This window comes from Rhinoderma darwinii, chromosome 1 (assembly GCF_050947455.1).
Source record: "Rhinoderma darwinii isolate aRhiDar2 chromosome 1, aRhiDar2.hap1, whole genome shotgun sequence".
In the NCBI taxonomy this organism is placed as follows: Eukaryota; Metazoa; Chordata; class Amphibia; order Anura; family Rhinodermatidae; genus Rhinoderma; species Rhinoderma darwinii.
In genome coordinates, this window is record NC_134687.1 from 372,072,458 (window position 1) to 372,097,951 (window position 25,494).

The 25,494-nt window shown below is 41.6% G+C and overlaps 1 protein-coding gene across 1 annotated transcript in view; it reads left to right on the forward strand.

Moving 5' to 3' along the window:
- ENTREP1 (endosomal transmembrane epsin interactor 1) overlaps positions 1-25,494 on the forward strand; it is a 96,681-nt gene that overhangs the window by 66,306 nt on the left and 4,881 nt on the right. Inside the window, exons 5-9 of the mRNA XM_075827938.1 lie at positions 5,082-5,189; positions 8,973-9,106; positions 16,567-16,696; positions 17,446-17,518; positions 19,225-19,365. Of these exons, the coding sequence (XP_075684053.1) occupies positions 5,082-5,189; positions 8,973-9,106; positions 16,567-16,696; positions 17,446-17,518; positions 19,225-19,365 (586 nt within the window). The remainder of the gene's footprint in view (positions 1-5,081; positions 5,190-8,972; positions 9,107-16,566; positions 16,697-17,445; positions 17,519-19,224; positions 19,366-25,494) is intronic.

Sequence of the window (25,494 nt, forward strand, 5' to 3'; positions counted from 1 at the left end):
CAAAATTATATATATTTATTTTCATTGTGCACAGAGAAATAAGTATTTGATCCCTTTGGCAAACAAGACTTAATACTTGGTGGCAAAACCCTTGTTGGCAAGCACAGCAGTCAGACGTTTTTTGTAGTTGATGATGGGGTTTGCACACATGTTAGATGGAATTTTGGCCCACTCCTCTTTGCAGATCATCTGTAAATCATTAAGATTTCGAGGCTGTCGCTTGGCAACTCGAATCTTCAGCTCCCTCCATAAGTTTTCGATGGGATTAAGGCCTGGAGACTGGCAAGGCCACTCCATGACCTTAATGTGCTTCTTTTTGAGCCACTCCTTTGTTGCCTTGGCTGTATGTTTCGGGTCATTGTCATGCTGGAAGACCCAGCCACGAGCCATTTTTAATGTCCTGGTGGAGGGAAGGAGGTTGTCACTCAGGATTTGACGGTACATGGCTCCATCCATTCTCCCATTGATGCGGTGAAGTAGTCCTGTGCCCTTAGCAGAGAAACACCCCCAAAACATAATGTTTCCACCTCCATGCTTGACAGTGGGGACGGTGTTCTTTGGGTCATAGGCAGCATTTCTCTTCCTCCAAACACGGCGAGTTGAGTTAATGCCAAAGAGCTCAATTTTAGTCTCATCTGACCACAGCACCTTCTCCCAATCACTCTCAGAATCATCCAGATGTTCATTTGAAAACTTCAGACGGGCCTGTACATGTGCCTTCTTGAGCAGGGGGACCTTGCGGGCACTGCAGGATTTTAATCCAATACGGCGTAATGTGTTACCAATGGTTTTCTTGGTGACTGTGGTCCCAGCTGCCTTGAGATCATTAACAAGTTCCCCCCGTGTAGTTTTCGGCTGAGCTCTCCCCTTCCTCAGGATCAAGGATACCCCACGAGGTGAGATTTTGCATGGAGCCCCAGATCGATGTCGATTGACAGTCATTTTGTATGTCTTCCATTTTCTTACTATTGCACCAACAGTTGTCTCCTTCTCACCCAGCGTCTTACTTATGGTTTTGTAGCCCATTCCAGCCTTGTGCAGGTCTATGATCTTGTCCCTGACATCCTTAGAAAGCTCTTTGGTCTTGCCCATGTTGTAGAGGTTAGAGTCAGACTGATTAATTGAGTCTGTGGACAGTAGTCTTTTATAGAGGTGACCATGTAAGACAGCTGTCTTTAATGCAGGCACCAAGTTGATTTGGAGCGTGTAACTGGTCTGGAGGAGGCTGAACTCTTAATGGTTGGTAGGGGATCAAATACTTATTTCTCTGTGCACAATGCAAATAAATATATTTAATTTTGACTATGTGATCTTCTGTTTTTTTTTTAAATATATTCTATCTCTCACTGGTAAAATTAACCTAGCCTAAAAATTCTAGAATGTTCATGTCTTTGACAGTGGGCAAACCTACAAAATCAGCAAGGGATCAAATACTTATTTCCTTCACTGTATGTGTGAAATATTCCAGTAAACTGTTTTGTAACAGGGATCTAAGTGAACGTACCTATCTATACCAATATCTAATCTGTTACATTATATAACTGTTACAGTACAGGTTACTGTAACAATTTTTTATATTCATTTTATATGTACATTTTTTATTTTTTTTAATAAAACCCCTCTAACGGAATACAAATTTTTCCTAGAACAAATTTTTTTATAACAGAAAAAAAGGGGAAAAACATAATATGGGTAGGAGCGGGAGAGGGGCACTTGACAATGGAAGGTGATGGCAATTCACAGTACAGGGCACTTCACTCTGGCATCTTCACTGGGTAGAGCAGTGAAGGGGCACTGGACAATGGCAGGTGATGGCAACTCACAGTACAGGGCACTTCACCCTGGGATCTTTACTGGGTAGATAAGAGAAGGGGCACTGGACAATGGAAGGAGACAGCGATTCACCGTACAGGGCACTTCATTCTGGGCACTTCACTGGGTAGGGCAGGGAAGGGGCACTTGTCAGTGACACTGGCAGGGAATTTATACAATGTACTCTGGCTTTACTCTCTATGTTCTCTTTCTTCTTTCACTGTCTATCACTAACACACGTCTGATCTCCTCACTCTCACAAATGGAGGGGATCAGACTCTGCGAGAAAAAGTTGATGCCCAGAAACTGGCATCACTAAGCTGTGTTTGGTCACAGCCATCAACAACGGGGTACCGCTGTAACTGGTCCCCCACAACATAACAGTGACAATCTGCTGTCTTTAACAGCAGTTGGCACATTTAAACCTCCTCCCCAGCTGTTTCTGCCGAGTAACAGTGTCCCTATGCTGTGATTGACCACGCCATGATTGATTCCCCACTGCATCATGGTGACTATCAGCTGTCAAATGCTGCAGCCTCTTTATGGCTTACCAGGCGCAGAGCCATAGAAATCCATAACTGCTGTTCCTGAGATTACAGTTCCGGTCCCATTCAAATGAATGGGGCTGAGCTGCAATCACATTCACAGTCCTTACAGATGTGTGCGGTGCTGTGCCTGGTAAAAATCAAAGAGGCTGCGATGTTCGTCACTGCGGCCCCTTCAATCAGCTGATCAGCGGGGGTGTCAAGAATCAGACCTCCACCGATGTAATATTGATGACCTATCCTAAGGATAAGCCGTCAGTATAAAATGGCCAGAGAACCCCTTCAACTTTGTCAGCAATGATTAAAGGCTATGGACAACTTTGGCATGGAAAAAATTACTATTAGATATGTTAGTGGTTACCTGGAGTTAAAAAAGTTGCACTAAGTTTCAGGCTGCGATCTTTATTCCTTCATTCATTTTCAGACCCCCTGATATGTAGTTTACAACCTGCTTCTCGTTTCAGACTTTTCTCATGTGAACTGTGTTCCTTCCCACTAATACATGCTGGATGTGAGGTCTGTGACTCCAGGATGCTGCTGCCCTCACCAGCTCTCCTGTATCAGCACTGCTTCTTTCCTGTACTGATTTTCCCTTCTAAGGCTATGTTCACACGGGGTATTTTGCCGAGTTTTTTGACGCGGAAACCGCGTCGCAAAACTCGGCAAAAACGGCCCGAGAACGCCTCCCATTGATTTCAATGGGAGGCGTCGGCGTCTTTTTCCCGCGAGCAGTAAAACTGCCTCGCGGGAAAAAGAAGCGACATGCCCTATCTTCGGGCGCTTCCGCCTCTGACCTCCCATTGACTTCAATGGGAGGCAGGCGAAAGCGTATTTCTCGCTGTTTTATGCCCGCGGCGCTCAATGGCCGCGGGCGAAAAACGGCGCGATAATTGCCGCGAAAATCGGCGTGCAGGGAGAGGAATATCTGCCTCAAAGTTCCAAACAGAATTTTGAGGCAGATATTCCTCCCCCAAAATACTCCGTGTGAACATAGCCTAATACAGCCCGTCTGAACGCTTCCCTACTGTGCATATAGTGTGTGTCCTCTCTCTCTCTACACTGATGCTGCCCATTCGTCTGATCTCTCCCCCTTCCCCCTGCAGATTCTGGGTTCTTCTCCTCTTTCACCACACTAATGCTGCCTGTGTGATGTCTCCCCTCCCCCTGAAGTCTCTGGGTGCTCTCCTCCCTCTCGAGTTCAGTTTACTCTGCTACTTACAACCTCCTCCACTCCCCTTGCTGGTATCTCTAAAACTGAGAGCAGGGAGGGGGAGAGCAGATGACATCAGCCCTAAAGCAGCCATGAGCTGTGTGCTGTCTAATTTATGTCAGAAGCAGCAGCACAGCCAGCTATGTACAGAAGCTGCACAGATGCTATAGAAACAAAATGGTAGGACATTTTTAATGAAGACTTTTTAAAAAGTTACCTAATTTTGCATTTAGAAAGCAAAATAACAATACAATCAGTGCAAAGGTGTCTATAGCCTTTAAATATTTTGCTGTTTTTTTTTTAATTAGTTTTTTTAACTTTTGCAACATTGAAAAAAAATGCTTTGTTGTTAGATGATGGATCTTAGTATGATTTTTATTTTTATCCTAATTATGTAATTTGTACCTTAATACAACTTTTGGCTGAGCTCTTAAAGATGTGACATTGAAAATTGTCTGATTCATACACCATTATGAACATAAAGGTCTATCCAGCATTAAAAATTTAAAATTCCTGCCTAAACAGATAATTGAAAACCCTATTTATCAAATACCTCTAAAAAGATTAGACTTGATAATCTACAGACCTTATCAGGCTAGATAAAGGCAGATCATCCGAGAGTTCGAAAAATAGCACTTGAAAGGACAGCACACTAGTCCTCTCTCACCATTCCTCCTCAAGTATTTCTTGCCACAGCTTTCCTATCTACTGGCACTTGCAATCCAAGATGTTTCTGCACTAGTATTTAACATAGTAAGTCCTCAGGGGTGCTATATGTAACATACAGAAAATAAAACAAGGGCTGTCTGGGTGGCCACACATAGGATCTGGCAGAACCCACAGACAGGAAATCACAATCCTTAGAATGAAGAAGCGCTTGCCTTGACTAACCGTTTTTTTTCCAGCACAGTGGCGCTCCGGTACAGATGAATGTAGCTATGTTGCAGTTGCCTACAATGCAGGTGGACAGGAGCATTGCTGTGCATGGAAAAAGCCAAATGAACATCAGTCACCTAGTTCTTGGGGCTGTCAGAGGTCGGACCTCCGCAATCAAAATGTAATGGCATATCCTAGTGAATTGCCTTAACTATATGAGATGAAAAAAACTATACAGGCTTTTTTAATGTTATTTATATGAATTCCCCTTCACTTTTTGTGATCACGACCGCATGTTTGGCAAAAGTTCTTCTCCCGGACAACCCTTTTAAGGTTTACGTACTAAATAAAGAGACCTAAAATAGCAGATTTGTAAACAGCAGCTGGTTTCATGAGAGAAAAGTACACTTTTCATGAAAATAAAATAAAAAATGACGTGTTTTTTTTTCTCCACGTATAAAATTTAAAATCGCTTGAAATGGGATCAATATGAACTTATCTCTTTAAAATATGTGGCTCTAGAATAAACTTTTAACATATAGGACACATCTTACATGACACACTATAATAATGCTTCCCTTTTTACAGCATGCCCTGTATAGTACATTTATTAAACAGCATTTTTATTCTTCCTGTAGAAAGTCTTCTTTGCCCTATGTGCCTTGAATGCTTTGACAACCACTGTGTGCCTTGTAGCAGCTGCCTTACGATACCTGCAACTCCTGACCACTAGAAGACCCTGCACAGTAAGTGAGTGGAACGTTTACTAACATATACGTGTATTTATTGTACTAATTAATAAAGGACAACTGAGCATATATCAAACATTTCTACTTTAAAGGGAACCAGTCACCAGCATTTCACCTATTGAACTTTACTTCTCCCTCACTGGCCGCTGCTATCAAAAGTTAATTACCGTTTTCCCCTCTCCTTAACTCTTCCTCCATCTGTAAATAACGGTCTGCAAACATTTTGCGCCTTTTATCGTAATAATCCGGTGTTCCTTTGTGCGCACAAACCAGAAGAGGACATCAATGCACAAGCACGGGATTGTGTGTGCTGGGGGAAGGCGAGGAGCTGTCAATCAAAAGTAAGGAGGCGGGATAAACTCGGAAAGACTTGAGGAATGAAGATATGACTCTCTTCTAATGAAGATTTGACTCTTTTCAAACGAAGATATGACTCTTTTATGCTCATTAGCATACGGTGTGTGGGAACAATAAAAACTGAATATTAAAGCTACAGAGCCGACTTAGAAGATAATTATAGGTTATATAGAAATGATTTTTCACCCACTACCACCAGGTATTGCTGGTTTAACAGGTGAAATGCTGGTGACCGGTTCCCTTTCAGGTGACTATTTTTTATGAGCTCTTCATGCACTGACCTACTGGTATGTTTGTGATAGACTTGCGAGGAGGAGAATCTGAAGAGGCCAGCTGCAGTGGGGAGGGAGAGAGGAGCAGCCTGAACCAATGATGAGGCAGGAGGTGGATTTCAGACTATCTCCGACTCCTTGTAGGCACTGTAGCTAAGCTGTAGTCCTATATTACAGCTCTGCAGTAATGGAGTTATATTTCTAATACTATATAGCTTGCATGCAAAAATGAGTAACTTTGTAAGTACTTTTGTTTTACTTATTTTGTACTTTTTAACTAGCTTTCTGTTACCACATTAAATTGCATTGTGGGAGCTCAGCTGTCAAGTCACATCTGACAGCGGGGTGATAATCCGCTGTCAGGTCCATAGGTAACCAGCAGAATTTTGAACACATCTTGGATAGCACAACATTAAATAACTAAATTCAGTATAAAAAGAATAAGCAATTATTTGCAAAGTTACTCTGATTTACACTGTGGAGAGTAGAATTGTTCTGTAAAATATACCAAGAGCCAAGTAACCGGTGCACCCAATATATGCTATATGGAGAAAAGTATTGGGATTAGGGATGCACGGTGCATCGAAACTTCGATACTGTTTCGATACTTTGCATCCCTAAACGGTTCGATACCGCTATTTCCTGTATTTCGATACTTCGCTGCGCAGCCGCACAGCTCAGTATAGTAATACATGACTGTATGGGAGCGCGGCTGCGGCTGTGTAATTCAGCCACAGCCCCGCTCCTGAGTCCTGATAACATGTGCGCACGGTCAGGATGATGCGATGTGGCCAGCGCTGTACTTATGAGCGGCGGCACTGAAGACAGAACATGGCGGCCGCGCTGCAAAACACCCCCATGTTCTGTCTTCAGTGCCTGAACTGCCGCTCATTAGTGCAGCGCCGGCAGCATCTCCTCATGCTGACCGCGCGCGCACTTCCTGTCAGGAGCGGGGCAATGGCTGTATTACACAGCCGCAGCCCCGCTCTATAACGGCGGAGATCAGAGAAACCTCTCATCTCCGCCGTTATTCCCCTGAATGCTGCGATCAAAGCTGACTGCAGCATTCAGGGGAAAATGAGCAGGGGGGATGCCCCTGGATCGCGTCACAGGGAATTCCTGTGACGCGATCGAGGGCCATACCATATATGGGCAGACAGCCCAGGGTCTATTGACGGACCCCAGGGCTGTCTTACCATATTTCTTGTTGTTAGGGCATACCCAAGTATGTCTTAACAACTGCCTGTGTGCTATCTGTCCACAGGTTAATGTACTGGCATATATCTGATATATGTCAGTACATTAAAGTTTAAAAATAAAGTAAAAACAAAGTATTGTTAAATTTTTTAAAAATACACATTCACCTTTTTTACAATAAACATTAAAATAAGTCTCAATACATAAAATACACACATTCAGTAATGGCGCGCACAACAATGTTTTTGCATCATTTATGATGTGTACACTGTAAAAAAATAAAATAAACACGGCTTTCATTCACTTATTAATGTGGGGCACGAGGTGCGATGAATTTACCCTCCATGTTCCTCACATTAATAGTAATTAACCCCATTATGACTGAGAAACAGGATGGGGTTAATTACTATTAATGTGAGGCGCATTCAAAATTCATCACACGTCGCGCCTCACATCAGAAAATGGAAGTATTTTTTTTTTATTACTGTTGGCAAAAGTATCGAAATTGGTATCGAAATCGCAATACTAAACGAAGTATCGGTATCGAAGTCCAAATTCTGGTATCGTGACATCCCTAATTGGGATAGCTACACATTACACCTACAGGAGTTCTAATGACATCCCATTCTAATTCCATAGGCATTAATATGTAGTTGATCCCCCTTTGCAGCTAAAACCGCTCCCACTCTTCTGGAAACACTTTCTACTAGATTTTGGAGAGTGTCTTTTGGACTTTTTGCCCATTCAAGCAGAAGAACATTTGTGAGGTCAGACACTGATGTTGGACGAGAGGACCAGGCTCATAATCTCCGTTCTAGTTCATCCCAAAGGTGTTCAATAGGGTTGAGGTCAGGGCTTTTTGTGAGCCAGTACTTCCGCACTATCAAAAAACAAAGACAAGCACATTATAATCAGATGCACATCCAATAAAGTAAAGAATCAAATTTCTATTTTGATACAAAAACATCTTTCGCACCAAGCTTACCCTTACTTTATGGACCTTGCTTTGTGTACTGGGGCACAGTCATGCCAGAACGGAAGCTGTTCCCACAAAGTTGGAAGCATACAATTATCCAAAATTTCTTGGTATGCTGAAGCTTTAAGATTTTCCCTCACTGGAACTAAGGGGCCTAGACCAACCCCTGAAAAACAACCCCATAGCATTATCCCTCCTCTACCAAACTTTACAGTTTGCACAATGCAGTCAGGCAGGTAACGTTCTCGTGGCATTCACCAAACCCAGACTCATCCATTAGACTGCCAGATAAAGAAGCGTGATTCATCACTCCAGAGAACATGTTTCCAGTTCTCCAGAGTCCATTGGCAGCTTGCTTTACACCACTCCATCCGATGCTTGGCATTGTGCTTGGTGATCTAAGGCTTGCATGCGGCTGCTCGGCCATGGAAACCTATGACATGAAGCCCCTGTGCAAATTTAATGCCAGAGGAGGTTTGGAACGCTGCAGTTATTTCGTCAGCATAGCGGTGGTGACATTTATGCATTATGTGCCTCACCAGCCGGTGAACTCGCTCTGTAACTTTACGTAGTCGGCCACTTTGTGGCTGAGTTGCTGTGGTTCCTAAACGCTTCCACTTGCAATAATATCACTAACATTTGATTGTGAGATATCTAGGAGGGAAGACATTTCACAAATTGACTTGTTACAACAGTGGCATCCTATTACAGTACCACGCTGGAATTCAGTGTTCTCTTTAGAACTACCCATTCTTTCACAAATGTTTGCATAGGCAGACTGCATGGCTAGGTGCTCGATTTTATACATCTCAACTATCTATTGCGGTCATTGCAGTACTCTGCGGGTGAGAGCATCACAATGTGATGTATAGATTACTAATTGTGCCAAATTTGAATACAGTATCAGATGGAACTGTATGTCTAAATGTAGTGGCTTATTTGGGTAATCCATTTACATTTAATTTTTTTTCTTATTAGGATGAATCACAAGTGTCTGTAGAGGAAGCTGAAGAGCAAGATCGTGAGCCGGACTTTGAAGATTTTGTTCCACCTGATCCTCCTCCTTCATACTTTTCAACGTTCTATTCTAACACTCCCAGAATGAGTCCAAGGTAGGTGATGTATGGTTTCTACAGCTTAAGAACTTATAATCTATTCTTTGTTATTCACCTTTGCTGATAATTACATTTTACCTAGTATATACAACTTAGTTCAATAGCACACAAATCTGAAAAAAAGGTTTAAAAAAAATTAATTATATATTGCAAATATTACATGTAAATTCTGAACATCTTTATATTTCTTATAACTTAACAGATATGAGCTACGCTGCTTCTGTAACTGCCATTCACTACTATGGGAGTTAAGAAAACGCTGTGTTCCCGTAATTCATGGTCGGGAATCACACGCTTTAGCGACAACACAGAGCAGTAGGGGACCCCGTTCTAGAGATAGGTGCAGGTCCCAGAGGTAGGACCCGCATCTATCTGACATTTATGACATATCCTGTGGATATGTCATAAATTTCTCTGCTTTAAATAATATTGCCACATCATAACCACATATTCCCACCAAATAGTGACTGAATAATACCATCATACTGTTGCTGAATAAAAACCACTATACAAAGACCAATGTTACCACCAAACAGGGACCCTCTAGTGGTAGATACCAGTTCTACACAGTAGTTCTGCAGACCATATAAGTGAATACAGTACAGTTAAAGAGGATCTGTCACCAGTTTATTAATTCCCTATCTCCTAGCTAATCTAATAGGTGTTGTGATGCTGATAACTACAGTGTAATTTGTTTTTAAAAAAACGTTTATTATTTGCAAAGTTATGAGCATCTAAATATGCTAATGTAACTCTAATAGCCAAATAGGAGGTGACTCTTTCTTTTCCTTTTGGGCGATGTAATGTTTTCTGTATGACGCTGTCCAATCAGCATACAGATTCTCCCCCTTCCCTGCCCAGCAACACAGCCTGATTTTATAGTATACAGCTTCCATTCCTCACTTTGTATTCAACTGGCAATATCTCTGGTGGTGTTACAGCTAAAAAGCGATCCTGGTGTCATATGAAGTAGAATCTCCTCTTTCATATGCCACTAGAATCGCTGTTCTAGGTGGTCCACAGCCTGAGATATGGCTATTTGAAGTGATCCCCCTTCCCACCATCTTCAGTCTCTCACACTGTGTGAAGCAGCTTCATGCTGATAGGACAGCGTCAGAGGCTGCTCGGTAGCTCCACCTCCGGAGAATCGCTGGTGTTGATGCCTACTTGTATAGTTTAGGCTTAATTACATATTTATAAAAAGGTTATTTAACTTTTAAAACAATAAACCTTTTTGGGACACAATTTTCACTATCATTATCAGTGTGACAGCGCCTATTAGATTAGCTAGGAGATGGGGCATTACTTAACTTGTGACAGATCCTCTTTTTAAAGAGAATCTGTCACCAGATTTCACACTGCAAAATGCATACATTAATAAATAGATCTCTTAGACTTGATGAGGCTGGTGTACTAACTGAAAATCCATGTAAAATGTTGGAGATACTGCAGCTTGTATTAAGCATATGTGTGAGCTGGGGATACTGCAGCTTGTATTAAGCATATGTGTGAGCTGGGGATACTGCAGCTTGTATTAAAGAGGCTCTGTCACCAGATTTTGCAGCCCCTATCTGCTATTGCAGCAGATCGGCGCTGCAATGTAGATTACAGTAACGTTTTTATTTTTAAAAAACGAGCATTTTTGGCCAAGTTATGACCATTTTCGTATTTATGCAAATGAGGCTTGCAAAAGTACAACTGGGCGTGTTGAAAAGTAAAAGTACAACTGGGCGTGTATTATGTGCGTACATCGGGGCGTGTTTACTACTATTACTAGCTGGGCGTTGTGTATAGAAGTGTCATCCACTTCTCTTCACAACGCCCAGCTTCTGGCAGTGCAGCACTGTGACGTCACTCACAGGTCCTGCATCGTGTCGGCACCAGAGGCTACAGTTGATTATGCAGCAGCATCAGCATTTGCAGGTAAGTAGCTACATCGACTTACCTGCAAACGCCGATGCTGCTGCAGAATCATCTGTAGCCTCTGGTGCCGACACGATGCAGGACCTGTGAGTGACGTCACAGTGCTGCACTGCCAGAAGCTGGGCGTTGTGAAGAGAAGTGGATGACACTTCTATACACAACGCCCAGCTAGTAAAAGTAGTAAACACGCCCCGATGTACGCACATAATACACGCCCAGTTGTACTTTTACTTTTCAACACGCCCAGTTGTACTTTTGCAAGCCTCATTTGCATAAATACGAAAATGGTCATAACTTGGCCAAAAATGCTCGTTTTTTAAAAATAAAAACGTTACTGTAATCTACATTGCAGCGCCTATCTGCTGCAATAGCAGATAGGGGTTGCAAAATCTGGTGACAGAGCCTCTTTAAGCATATGTGTGAGCTGGGGATACTGCAGCTTGTATTAAGCATATGTGTGAGCTGGTGATACTGCAGCTTGTACTAAGCATAAGTGTGAGCTGGGGATATTGCAGCTGGTACTAAGCATATATGTGAGCTGGTGATACTGCAGCTTGTATTAAGCATATGTGTGAGCTGGTGATACTGCAGCTTGTATTAAGCATATGTCTGAGCTGGGGATACTGCAGCTTGTATTAAGCATATGTGTGAGCTGGGGATACTGCAGCTTGTACTAAGCATAAGTGTGAACTGGGGATACTGCAGCTTGTACTAAGCATATGTGAGAGCTGGGGATACTGCAGCTTGTACTAAGCATATGTCTGAGCTGGGGATACTGCAGCTTGTACTAAGCCTATGTCTGAGCTGGGGATACTGCAGCTTGTACTAAGCATATGTGTGAGCTGGTGATACTGCAGCTTGTACTAAGCATATGTGTGAGCTGGGGATACTGCAACTTGTACTAAGCATATGTGTGAGAGCTGGGGATACTGCAGCTTGTGCTAAGCATGTGTGTGAGAGCTGGGGATACTGCAACTTGTACTAAGCATATGTGTGAGCTGGGGATACTGCAACTTGTACTAAGCATATGTGTGAGCTGGGGATACTGCAACTTGTACTAAGCATATGTGTGAGCTGGGGATACTGCAACTTGTACTAAGCATATGTGTGAGAGCTGGGGATACTGCAGCTTGTACTAAGCATATGTGTGAGCTGGGGATACTGCAGCTTGTACTAAGCATATGTGTGAGAGCTGGGGATACTGCAACTTGTACTAAGCATATGTGTGAGAGCTGGGGATACTGCAGCTTGTACTAAGCATATGTGTGAGCTGGGGATACTGCAACTTGTACTAAGCATATGTGTGAGAGCTGGGGATACTGCAGCTTGTACTAAGCATATGTGTGAGCTGGGGATACTGCAACTTGTACTAAGCATATGTGTGAGAGCTAGGGATACTGCAACTTGTACTAAGCATATGTGTGAGCTGGGGATACTGCAACTTGTACTAAGCATATGTGTGAGAGCTGAGGATACTGCAGCTTGTACTAAGCATATGTGTGAGCTGGGGATACTGCAGCTTGTATTAAGCATATGTGTGAGCTGGGGATACTGCAGCTTGTATTAAGCATATGTGTGAGCTGGGGATACTGCAGCTTGTACTAAGCATATGTGTGAGCTGGGGATACTGCAGCTTGTACTAAGCATATGTGTGAGCTAGGGATACTGCATCTTGTACTAAGCATATGTGTGAGCTGGGGATACTGCAGCTTGTATTAAGCATATGTCTGAGCTGGGGATACTGCAGCTTGTATTAAGCATATGTGTGAGCTGGGGATACTGCAGCTTGTACGAAGCATATGTCTGAGCTGGGGATACTGCAGCTTGTATTAAGCATATGTGTGAGCTGGGGATACTGCAGCTTGTACTAAGCATATGTGTGAGCTGGTGATACTGCAGCTTGTACTAAGCATATGTGTGAGCTGGGGATACTACAGCTTGTACTAAGCCTATGTCTGAGCTGGGGATACTGCAGCTTGTACTAAGCATATGTGTGAGCTGGGGATACTGCAGCTTGTACGAAGCATATGTCTGAGCTGGGGATACTGCAGCTTGTATTAAGCATATGTGTGAGCTGGGGATACTGCAGCTTGTACTAAGCATATGTGTGAGCTGGTGATACTGCAGCTTGTACTAAGCATATGTGTGAGCTGGGGATACTACAGCTTGTACTAAGCCTATGTCTGAGCTGGGGATACTACAGCTTGTACTAAGCCTATGTCTGAGCTGGGGATACTGCAGCTTGTACTAAGCATATGTGTGAGCTGGGGATACTGCAGCTTGTACTAAGCATATGTGTGAGCTGGGGATACTGCAGCTTGTACTAAGCATATGTGTGAGCTGGGGATACTGCAGCTTGTACTAAGCATATGTGTGAGCTGGGGATACTGCAGCTTGTACTAAGCATATGTGTGAGCTGGGGATACTGCAGCTTGTACTAAGCATATGTGTGAGCTGGGGATACTGCAGCTTGTACTAAGCATATGTGTGAGCTGGGGATACTGCAGCTTGTATTAAGCATATGTGTGAGCTGGGGATACTGCAGCTTGTACTAAGCATATGTGTGAGTTGGGGATACTCCAGCTTGTACTAAGCAAATGTGTGAGCTGGGGATACTGCAGCTTGTACTAAGCATATGTGTGAGCTGGGGATACTGCAGCTTGTACTAAGCATATGTGTGAGCTGGTGATACTGCAGCTTGTACTTAGCATATGTGTGAGCTGGGGATACTGCAGCTTGTACTAAGCATATGTGTGAGCTGGGGATACTGCAGCTTGTACTAAGCATATGTGTGAGAGCTGGGGATACTGCAGCTTGTACTAAGCATATGTGTGAGCTGGGGATACTGCAGCTTGTACGAAGCATATGTGTGTGAGCTGGGGATACTGCAGCTTGTACTAAGCATATGTGTGAGCTGGGGATACTGCAGCTTGTACTAAGCATATGTGTGAGCTGGGGATACTGCAGCTTGTACTAAGCATATGTGTGAGCTGGGGATACTGCAGCTTGTATTAAGCATATGTGTGAGCTGGGGATACTGCAGCTTGTACTAAGCATATGTGTGAGTTGGGGATACTCCAGCTTGTACTAAGCAAATGTGTGAGCTGGGGATACTGCAGCTTGTACTAAGCATATGTGTGAGCTGGGGATACTGCAGCTTGTACTAAGCATATGTGTGAGCTGGTGATACTGCAGCTTGTACTAAGCATATGTGTGAGCTGGGGATACTGCAGCTTGTACGAAGCATATGTCTGAGCTGGGGATACTGCAGCTTGTATTAAGCATATGTGTGAGAGCTGGGGATACTGCAGCTTGTACGAAGCATATGTGTGTGAGCTGGGGATACTGCAGCTTGTACTAAGCATGTGTGAGAGCCAGGTGGACTGCAGCATGTAATGAGCATGTGTAAACCAGGGAGACTGAAGCTTGTACTGAGAACGTGTAAGATAACAACAGCAGCAGAGGAGGAGGAACACTGACAAGAGCTTGTCAGCTTTAGGTGAGAAGAGATTGAGTTTAACTCATGAATACACCGTCTCATAAGCTCTCTCAGCCTCGAGCTGGACTCATAAAATGCTAATTTTAATATTAGGTTGGAAATCTTAAAAAAATTATTATACAGCCATTCTGACTGGCTTCATCAGGTCTAAGAGATCTATTTAGTAATGTGTTCGGTTTGTTTTGTGAAATCTGGTGGCAGATCCGCTTTAAATCCGACGACTCACAGGTGATGTATTATCTGATTGGAGTCGTTCACTTTTCTTGGCCATGACTCAACTGCAGAGTTTTCTTCCCAGACATCTTTGGCTCCTATCTTAACCAGCAAACTCCGCACCATTCCCCAATCTGTGCAACTTCCCATCCCGCTGCTTCCCTCATTACTGTGCCTGCTGTTGTCCCAGGTGCCCACATTACTGTATCTGCTGTTTAGTAAAGTGCCCCCCAAATACTGTACTTCAAAAATAATGCTGTCATACCTATAGTTACCATAAAAATTAGTGTCAATACAAATAGTGCCCTTAACAGTAATAATGCTGCCTTACAACCCCTACACAGTAATAGTGACTCCTTACTGCTCCTACTCAATAATAAGTCCATGCTCCTCCCTAATAATAAGTGCCCCTTAGTTCACTCCACACAGTAATAGTGCCCCCTACTTAGTAAAAGTGCCCCTAACTAATAAAAGTACCAACTTTATTGCCCTTTACACACTTCCTTAGTGCCCACTACTTTACATTTATTAGTGCCCCTAAGCAAGCCTCAACACAGTCAAAGTGCCCCTTTAGTGCCACACCTAGTATTGGTGCCCCCTACGTAAGCTCCACAGTAAAATTAATACAATTAATTCTCACCTAACCCAATTCCCACGATTAATGGAGTAGCTCAGGCCACAGGCCTCTACTGGCACCAGCACCTTGTAGGCCGCAGTCCTGGAGTGGCGTGGAGTGGCGTGTGGCTTGCGAGAGCCAATGGGGAGAAGCAAGCCGACGGCTTCCTGCTCCGTCATAATCAACTTTATCCACATCCTGAGGATGCTGATACAGTTGAAAGAGGCAGGATGCAGGGGGACTGGCCAAAAATAACTGTCAGGGTGTCTCACTGGTACCATGACACCACTGGTTTTACCACCACCTTGGATAATAAGGGAGTTCTAACGGAGTTGACATAGGAAAGATCTCCTGTCCATATGTTGCATTCACACATTCCATCACGCTTCATAAGGGCTGTTTTCTCCTGACATTCTGTCTATAAAGCCATCTCAAGTTGAAAAAAAAACAACATTTGCTATCTTTATTTGATGTGGTTAACCAGTGTATAACATTTAGATAAGGGAGGCTACTATCCATTAAAATACTGATCAGAGTGTTTTCAGTTTGGACATATATTGTTAAGATCGCTCGATAGCTGTGTTCCCCAAACATTTGCTCCAGGGTAGGTACGTGGCTCCACAGTAGTTGGCAGCAGATGCTAATTTTGTGTACCAATGGTACAAGATCAGAGTCATATGTCTGGTTGTTAACACCATGCTAAACACTTTATCATTGGCACCTGGTTCCTATGTCAGGACCGTATAAAAGGACACTTGGCACTGAAATCAGCTCTTTAGAACAGTCACCAACACAGTTTCGCTGATCTTATGGTTTTCACAATTTCTGATTGGTTGTTCCTTTTGTTCTTATTCATACCTTGTTGCAAATTATTTATCAAGGAAACAAGTAATTTCAGCGTGTTACTCTAAATCTGCATTTGGATTCTGCTTTAATTTATCGGAATCCAGTAAACTACCTACGTCTTTTATACATTTGGCTAACTGAATAGTTAAAATTATATGGCACAGAATATTTCTCTAGGACCAGAAGCCATTACTTTGGGACGCGAGTCAGATTTAATAGGATATTATTGAAAATAATATATTGTATGTCCATCACTCACAGCCCCCAACTAAATATACTGAAGATTGGTTGAATATTTTTCCAGTATGATCTGGCACCCTTTAGTCTGGCAGTAACTGAATCCTATGTCTACTCTTTCAGAATGGTTGGTAATGAGGTGATTCCTCTTCCACACATTTATGTATCCAGGTTTAAAGGGGTTGAAGTGTTTTGCCCAATGGAGCCTCCTCCACCATATGAATCTGTGGTTAGCCAAAGTCATTCACTAGAGGTAACTATGTTTTATTAAATTAACTTGATACTTCCTTATGTTCTGCCAATGTCTTATCGTGTATTGCACTTGTTGTCTTTCAGTAAATTCCTATCTGCCCTCCGTAGCATGGACAGTTTGCCAAGCCGTTATCTTATGTGTATTAGAAGCCATAGTCTGCAGTGTTACCTGCAGATTTCATAACCAGGCTTAGAACACCTATGAAATGAGTTATGATATTTTATACAGTTTGTTTCTCAAGCACATATGTACTCGCAGCCATTTAAAATAAAAACTTGGACAGTATTAACAAAAAAGTATTGTGGAGCTCATCAGTTTGTATGAAAGGTTATAAATGTCGTTGATTCTCTATTATTTTTAAGTACTATAGGACATTTTTGAGGCTTAATTCACACCACATTTGTGGTGTACTGTCAGGTGTCCGTTTGGCACACTTTTGCACAGGACACCTTTTGCACAGGTATCCCGCAACCCCAACTGTATAGAAAAGTATAGTTGTCAGCACCCCTCAATACAACAGTATACAAAAGAAATGTATGCCATACAGTATACTTTTTCTATACCAATCTCTGGCAGATGTCTGCCAACTGTATATGTTCAGCGGGACCGTTTTTAAACAGTTATTCTGCATGTAAACCTGGACATTGTTTACATTTAGCCTTATCTGACCTGTTCATTTGATGAATTTTATTTATTCAAAGTATTGTATTGTATTCCTCTATCACATAATGCCTCAATATTATTAAAAGGAAACAAATTTGGAAATCACAGACTGTGCAACAAATGCCACAACGGGCTCACCCAGAGTTCCAAGCACATCAGGTCAGTAGTAATATGGAAATAATCGTGAACGCAGAAAAAACTAAGAGCCCCAGTCTATCTTTTTTTTTTTTTCTTTTTTCTTTTTTCTTTTCTTTATATTCATTTGTGTGTGTTTTTATGTCTTTTGAATTGCATTCTTTATTCTTTGATGGAATTATGTTTATCCCAGGCACACTTAAAAACATTTTCTGTAAATTATGATGAAAAGTTGTTCAGGTTCTTTAATAAATTTCTTCAGTCATTCCAATTATTCTATCACGAGGCTAAGGCTTCGTTCACATTTGCGCTAGGGTCCCGTTCCGTTGGAGCTTTCCGTCAGAACAGGACCCTGACTGACACAAACGAAAACCAAAGGTTTCCGTTTCCATTACCATTGATTTCAATGGTGACGGATCCGGTGTTAAAAGTTTCCGTTTGTCTCAGTTGTGCACGGGTTTTGTCATTTTGACGCAATCAATAGCGTAGTCGACTACGCTATTGATTCCGTCAAAACGACAAAACCCCTGCACAACTGAGACAAATGGAAACCTAGGGCAGATGTGAACAAAGCCTAAGCTGCTTTTTTTTTCATTAACTAGGAGATTATAATCACTAATAATAATAATCACTTTACAGAAAACTAGTTTACAATTTAACTTTTTTTTCTTGAAGAGTTAAAAGATATAAAAAACAAACAGACAGCATAATTGTTACAAATAGTACACCAAAGTGCTATGTCAGGTAGTAACTTTCTCTAGTTTCCAACTAGTTGTCAGGGCTTACTCAAACTATGGAATCTGTTGCCAAAGTGCCAGGCCACCCTTTTCAGGGTGATTGCTTGACAATGCTTTAGGGCTTTGCTTTTTAGAAAGGAGGGATTAGTACCTCTATCATCTACCCAACTTACCCTACTGAGTACTTTGGCATAGTTTTAGTAACAATCACGTTGTTTGCGTTTCAAATACTTTAACTCTTAAAAAATGAAAGTTACATTTAATAAAAACATTTCTGTGATATAGATTTTTCTATAGTATAGTGTAGGTGTAGTAAGCTATACCTTTCAGCTATACAAGTGTGTCAGTAGTAATAAAAATAAGACATTGGTGTTAAACTCCACTGTTTATATGAGAGTTTTAGGTTTTATAGATTAAAAAACTTTTGTTTTTTGTCTGTATTAGATTTTTCTTGCTGAAAAACAAAAGATCCCAACACGACAGATGCAAGCTATATATTAGAACTATGCAGATATCTGCTTATTTCATTTATTGATTTTCCTTGTTTTTTTTGCATTTCGAGGTATATTTATTTTTTTTATAATTTTTTGGTACATATAAACCCAGTTTTTCATTTATATGAAAGGGTTTGACCACTTTCTAAATATACTTGGCATATGCCTTAAAATAAAGTTATATGACTTCATTATAAATGGTGTTCATAAATTTTGCTTCACCCACCCTATCGGTAACATGCGCAAGGGGATGCACAATGTATGACGTTCCATACAGATCTACTCAAGCATACTTCTAGATTGAAGTACGTTGAAATCTGTGCGCTGTCTGGTAGTAACCATCAGGCACATTTTTTACATATAAAATTATTATGTAGCTTAATTAACTGTAATGTCAGGGTTTAATTAATTTGTATTGATGCTTTGTTACTATTCAATGAATGGTTCAGTTACTAATAGGAAAATTAAAATTAACCTGAGCTGTTTTTGTTATCTGCAGAAATTGCCGGCTGTTCTAATGCAGAGGTAACGCCTGTACCTTCATTCACTGAACATCAAAATGCAGAAAGTGGTCCAGCTAATAAAGCACAACGAAAGAGATCACACAGTGATCCAATCATCCATGATCTTCCTCCAAGAGGTAATAATTGGACATATGACAAGAAGATAAGTGTATCTGATTATTGTATCTAGCGGTAACAAGACAGGCAAAATTTAATATGGCAATCACATCCGAGGCGTGGAGTCTGAATTGGTCTAAAAGGTCTCTCTGTCCCATATGAAAAGACCAGTACTATAAATAACTTGTGATCATTGAGGACAATGTTCCCTCTAAGCCTTTGTTGCCAGTGAGCAGGATTGTTAGGGACATTTTTCTCACTAAGGATGTGCTCACATCACATTTGAACACTACCTTCGTGGTATTCGACGGGAGAGCTCCTGACGCATACGTTGAACCTTTCCATAGAATCCCATTGAACCAAAGTATAGCAAAAGAGTGTACTTCCTTACGTCTGGGAGGTATATGTCGGAATACTTTCTTATTTTTATCTTTTTTACTGTATGGAATCGCATAATAGGCTGCATACAGGGGCATCCAGTAAAAAATAAAAATAGGCCACGCTATATAAGTTTTTTCACAATGATGGTTTAGGGCATTGAAGAGGTTGTCAGAATGCCTGGTGGTCTAGGACAGTACAGGGATTAATTTTAGGATCCTGGTGGAGGACAGTGAAGTCTAAGCAGTAGCAGGAAGCTGTACACTAAGGCTCAGTTCACATGGCGGAATTTGCTTGCCAGGTCCCTCCGCTGAATTATTCCTGCCGCCGTCAAGAAGATTCCTCTTCCCATTCGCTTCAATGGAAGGTTTGGGCAGATTTCGGCCGAAGTTCGTGCAGGACCCTTCTTTTTCTCGCTAACTTAAAAAAATCAACTAGCGGGAAACTGAAGTGTCCGGCTCTCATTGAAACAAATGGGAGGCAGAATTTTGGGGCGGAGTCCGCCACAAAAGTTCAGCTGTGTGGACATACCCTTAGTGTTCAGCTTCCTCTTTGTACTGATCATAGAGATGAGTGCAGAAGAGGTCAGAGAGGATTGTACAGCTGTAATTATACAGCTGCACAGTTATCGGCAGAGCGTTTCATGTTTATTAAGGCTACATTCACACGTTACAAAATTTGGTGCAAAATATCAATATCAAAACCACAGGTAAACGCAGTTAACGCCTTTTTTTTAATACATTTTTAGGTGAGGTTTTTACATTTTGATGCGGAAATAGGTGCGGCGGATTTTCGTACATTTAAAAAAAAAAAACTTGTTAAATACAATTCGCAAGCGGAAACGCAATTTAAATTGTCATGCTGCGGATTATAAAATACGTCAATTTACGTGCGGAAAAAGTCTGCAACGTGTAGATGAGATTACTTGAAATCTCATTTACTTTGCTGGTACTGTATTATGCTGCGGACTTGCCGCAGGAACATACACATAGCAAATCAGCACGTAATACGCATCATGTGAATTTGGCCTAAGGGGCCGGAGCTCAGGGAGTCTGCGCGGGAGCAGACTTTCCATCAGCGGGGATTACTTTTTACAGCTGCAAAGCTTACGGAGAACAGTGGTTAGGAGTTTTGCATTGGGACCCATGAGCTTTAAGTTAAACCTCTGCCTGCCCTCTAACACATTATGCTTTGTAACTGCACCGCAAAGTTTGGCTACCAATAGGAGCTCTAAACTAGCCTGGCATTATTGACCAGTAAGAGCTGCAAATAAGGCCCAGTGAAGAGCTGCCCCCATACTGCACATATCCAAGGATATAGTTAGGGGTCGCACTTGAATTTATCAAAATTTTTGAAAATTTAACAGGAGAAAAACATTACAGCTCAGTCAGATGACTCACATCGATGAAATGAAACATCGCAATAGATGTCCAATGTAATAACAAGGAGTCATCAACTCCCAGACTCCTCATGGGATTAGTGGAAAAGTTTACGGGAAATATGACATGAGCTTAAGAGAACGACGACAGTAAAATTAAAGGCCTAAGCGGTCCGGTAGAGCAGAGAGAAAAGTAGTGAGAAAAAAAAGGTAAAGGGGAGGGGTGGTCCATCCGACAGGGGAGGGTTCGATCGGTAGTGATATTTATGGGGACTAACTGGATGGTTGTGTATTTGAGATCCAGCATGACAAAATGCGTTGACGTTTGTTAGGTCTATCTAAAACAATAAAGGTGAGTTCCTTGTTCACCATATACCAAGAGAGGCGACTCTTGATTTTAGAGAAAGAAAGGTTATTACTTTTCCACTGTGGGTGATGGTTTGCTTAACTGCCAGAAATACAAAGGAGAATTTTTTTTATATAGTTTTGGTATATTTACAATATTTATTGAGAAGGGCCTCCCAGGGTTTTTTAGCGATGTATGCCCTGTCAAGCAAAATATCATTGAATATGTTCTGATCCACAACCTTTTTAACCCACGGAAATGTCCACCAAATATGGAGAATGTTCCATGTGGCGAGTGTGAGATACCATCTGATTAAAACATTTAGGTTTGTTTTGATCAGGACAGTATTGGGAATCCCCTTGGAGCAAGAGGTCCCAACATGGGACCACTGGGAATCAGACAGGGTGGACTCAAAATCTGATTCTTATCTAGTAACGTATGAGAGTTCGGAGGGAGCAGGAAATTACTTTATAAAACTGATATGACACTTATCAATGGCAGGGAAAACATGTTGTCCAGAGGTGCTAGAACAAGTTGGCATGAAATACCTTTATAAATCATGGAGAGGACATAAATGGCATGTTTAAAGAGGCTCTGTCACCAGATTTTGCAACCCCTATCTGCTATTGCAGCAGATAGGCGCTGCAATGTAGATTACAGTAACGTTTTTATTTTTTAAAAACGAGCATTTTTGGCCAAGTTATGACCATTTTTGTATTTATGCAAATGAGGCTTGCAAAAGTACAACTGGGCGTGTTGAAAAGTAAAAGTACAACTGGGCGTGTATTATGTGCGTACATCGGGGCGTGTTTACTACTTTTACTAGCTGGGCGTTGTGTATAGAAGTATCATCCACTTCTCTTCACAACGCCCAGCTTCTGGCAGTGCAGACACAGAGATCACGCTGTGTCGTCACTCACAGGTCCTGCATCGTGTCAGACGAGCGAGGACACATCGGCACCAGAGGCTACAGATGATTCTGCAGCAGCATCGGCGTTTGCAGGTAAGTCGATGTAGCTACTTACCTGCAAATGCTGATGCTGCTGCAGAATCAACTGGAGCCTCTGGTGCCGACACGATGCAGGACCTGTGAGTGACGTCACAGATCTGCACTGCCAGAAGCTGGGCGTTCTGAAGAGAAGTGGATGATACTTCTCATCAGAACGCCCAGCTAGTAAAAGTAGTAAACACGCCCCGATGTAACACACATAATACACGCCCAGTTGTACTTTTACTTTTCAACAAGCCCAGTTGTACTTTTGCAAGCCTCATTTGCATAACTACAAAAATGGTCATAACTTGGCCAAAAATGCTCGTTTTTTAAAAATAAAAACGTGACTGTAATCTACATTGCAGCGCCGATCTGCTGCAATAGCAGATAGGGGTTGCAAAATCTGGTGACAGAGCCTCTTTAAGCTATAAGAGACTTGTCAGAACTAGTGCTGGCATCTGAGGGTCATATATGGCATTGTAGATCCTCTAGTGGCTTTATGGGAAACAGACTCCAAAGACTTCTTTCCAAAGCTATGTGATTCATTTGACTAGAACAAGGAGTTCATATGTAATTTAGTAGATTAACAGCTGCATTTTCTTTAAATTTACCTATCAAACTAGCAACATAGTAATATATTGTAGGCTCACCTGAATCTAACATTATTTTCCTTTTTCACGAGTGCCTCCTTTGCAGAGAAAATCACTTTATTCAATATATGAAAATGAGCATTTTGGATCATTGAGGGCGATATCGTTGCTTCAAAATGCTCTGTCTTCTTTCCCCAGTCCATCCCGTCTTTCTTTGATTGACAGGGGCCAGGCAGTGTAATAGCCGAGTTCACGCCTGACCCCATAGTCTCCTGAATGCACGCGCAACTCTGCATCATAATCGGAGCATGCGCAGTACACCTTTTGACGTTCCACCGGTCTATTCGGCTGTACTATTCATGTGCCGATTACGTCAGACTGCACCCAGAATAGATGGACCTCGGCATCGCAGAAGGGGGCATAGTTTGATGTAATTGGCGCATGCACAGTACAGCTGATCACACCGGTGAAACGTCAAGGGTGCACTGCGCATGCGCTGATTATGAAGCAGAGCCACGCGCGCGTTTAGGAGACTAGGTAGTCAGGTGTGAACTCGGCTATTACACTAGCAGAAAAAATGGGACATAGATAAACTTCAAAAACACAGAGAAGGCCATACTTACTAAGTTGGTAGGTAAACACCCGTTCCCAAGGGGTGAATATATGATATAAAAGAATATTATAATCTATAAGAATCTTATAATGCTTGGAGAGCATGATGTGCTAGTGTTTGGTTTGGCATGCAGAGCAGCCCGCCTTAGCTGACAGCATGGGCGTTACAAACAGGCTGTGATTCGGCGAGATATGCTACGCCTGACGACTGGCACATTATTCCTCCACGTATTACACATAGTACTGACATCCCATGTACTATTCACAGCACTGACCCCCCATTCATCACATTTATTTTTGATTACATTATCACACAGTTCTGACACTTATATACCACTCACAGTTCTTTTATATCATATATTCACCCCTTTGTACTACACTAATACTGACACCCATTTATCGCACACTTGTGTGGAATGATAGCGCTTAATTGCCACTCCCCTCAAGACTAGTGGGTGTGGCTATCGCTACTTAATGCACTCTCCTGAAGCATTTTTGACCTGTCTGCTTCCTGCTGGGAATGGGTGTTCGGCTATTAGACTGCCTGGTCCCTGTCAATCAATGCAAGGAGGGATAGACTGGGGAAAGCAGACGGAGCATTTTGGAACAACGGTGACGCCCTCGTTGTTCAAAAATGCAAATTTGCATATATGTAATAAAGTGATTTTCACTGCAAAGGAGCCACCTATGTGAAAAAGGAAAATAACATTACTTTCAAGTCAGCCTACATTATAAAACTCTGTTGCTAGTTTGATAGGTACATTTCTGGTGACAGACTCCCTTTAAATGTACCATTGTGCAAATTAGTTAAATAGCTCCGTATCCAGTTTGAGTTAGAGGAAACATTTTAATGTATAAAATACATAAAGTCCAAAATCATTAGTACAGTCATGAAGAAAAATTTCAATAAAATAGCAATAAACAATAATTATAATATTCACTCCAGGAGTCCTTCATCTAACAAATCGCCTAAAACAGTCACCTGCTGATGTTATCCAATATGCAATGATCAGCACACCAGAATTAACTGATTGGTGCCCGTCAAAGGATGTTGCAATCCCTTACCACATCTAGGAGATGTCAACAGTTCTCAGGTTTCTCTGATGCAATTCCCCCCAAAAAATCATAATCCAATTTTTATTTTTATTTTTTTTCAGAAAATGGACGTTTTGGTCCATTGATCTCCAGTATCGCAATGGGGTAAAGGAACATTGCGGACATCATTGCAATACTGGAGAACATCCATTTTCAGAAAAAGAGTATCGCTTAATATTTATCTCATATATGCATTGTTTTTTGGATTATGAATATAATTTTTAATTGCATCAGAGACCCCTGAGTGCTGTTGACTTCTTCTAGATACCTGCTGATGTTATGCATACATATTGTAGAACTTACTTTTCTACTTATAAACCTATCAATATAAATATATGGTAGAGTAGTAGTGTCTTGATATTGTTCAATATATCCTGCTCCAGTATTTAATATGAATTTTCTTCTTTTTTCTATAGCAGTAGCTCCTTAAAAACCTTCACAGTAATAATTGCATGTAGTTGCCCTTTCTTTGTAACATTTAGAGCTGCCCTTGTTAACCATTATGCAAAATTTGGAGACTGAGTAACGGATGGGATGTTCACTACTATTAAATGTGTCTAGGTAGCATAACATCATCCTAGACTGACAGATTTAATATTAAACCGAATATATCATCAGAAAATTACATATTATTAAATCGGGTTTTTTTTATTTATAATAACACATATTTTAAAAAAAATGTTGCTGTTTTTTTATGTCAATATCCTCATAAAAAAACCAACATTTGAACTATTCAAGTATTCACACTGGCCACTAGGG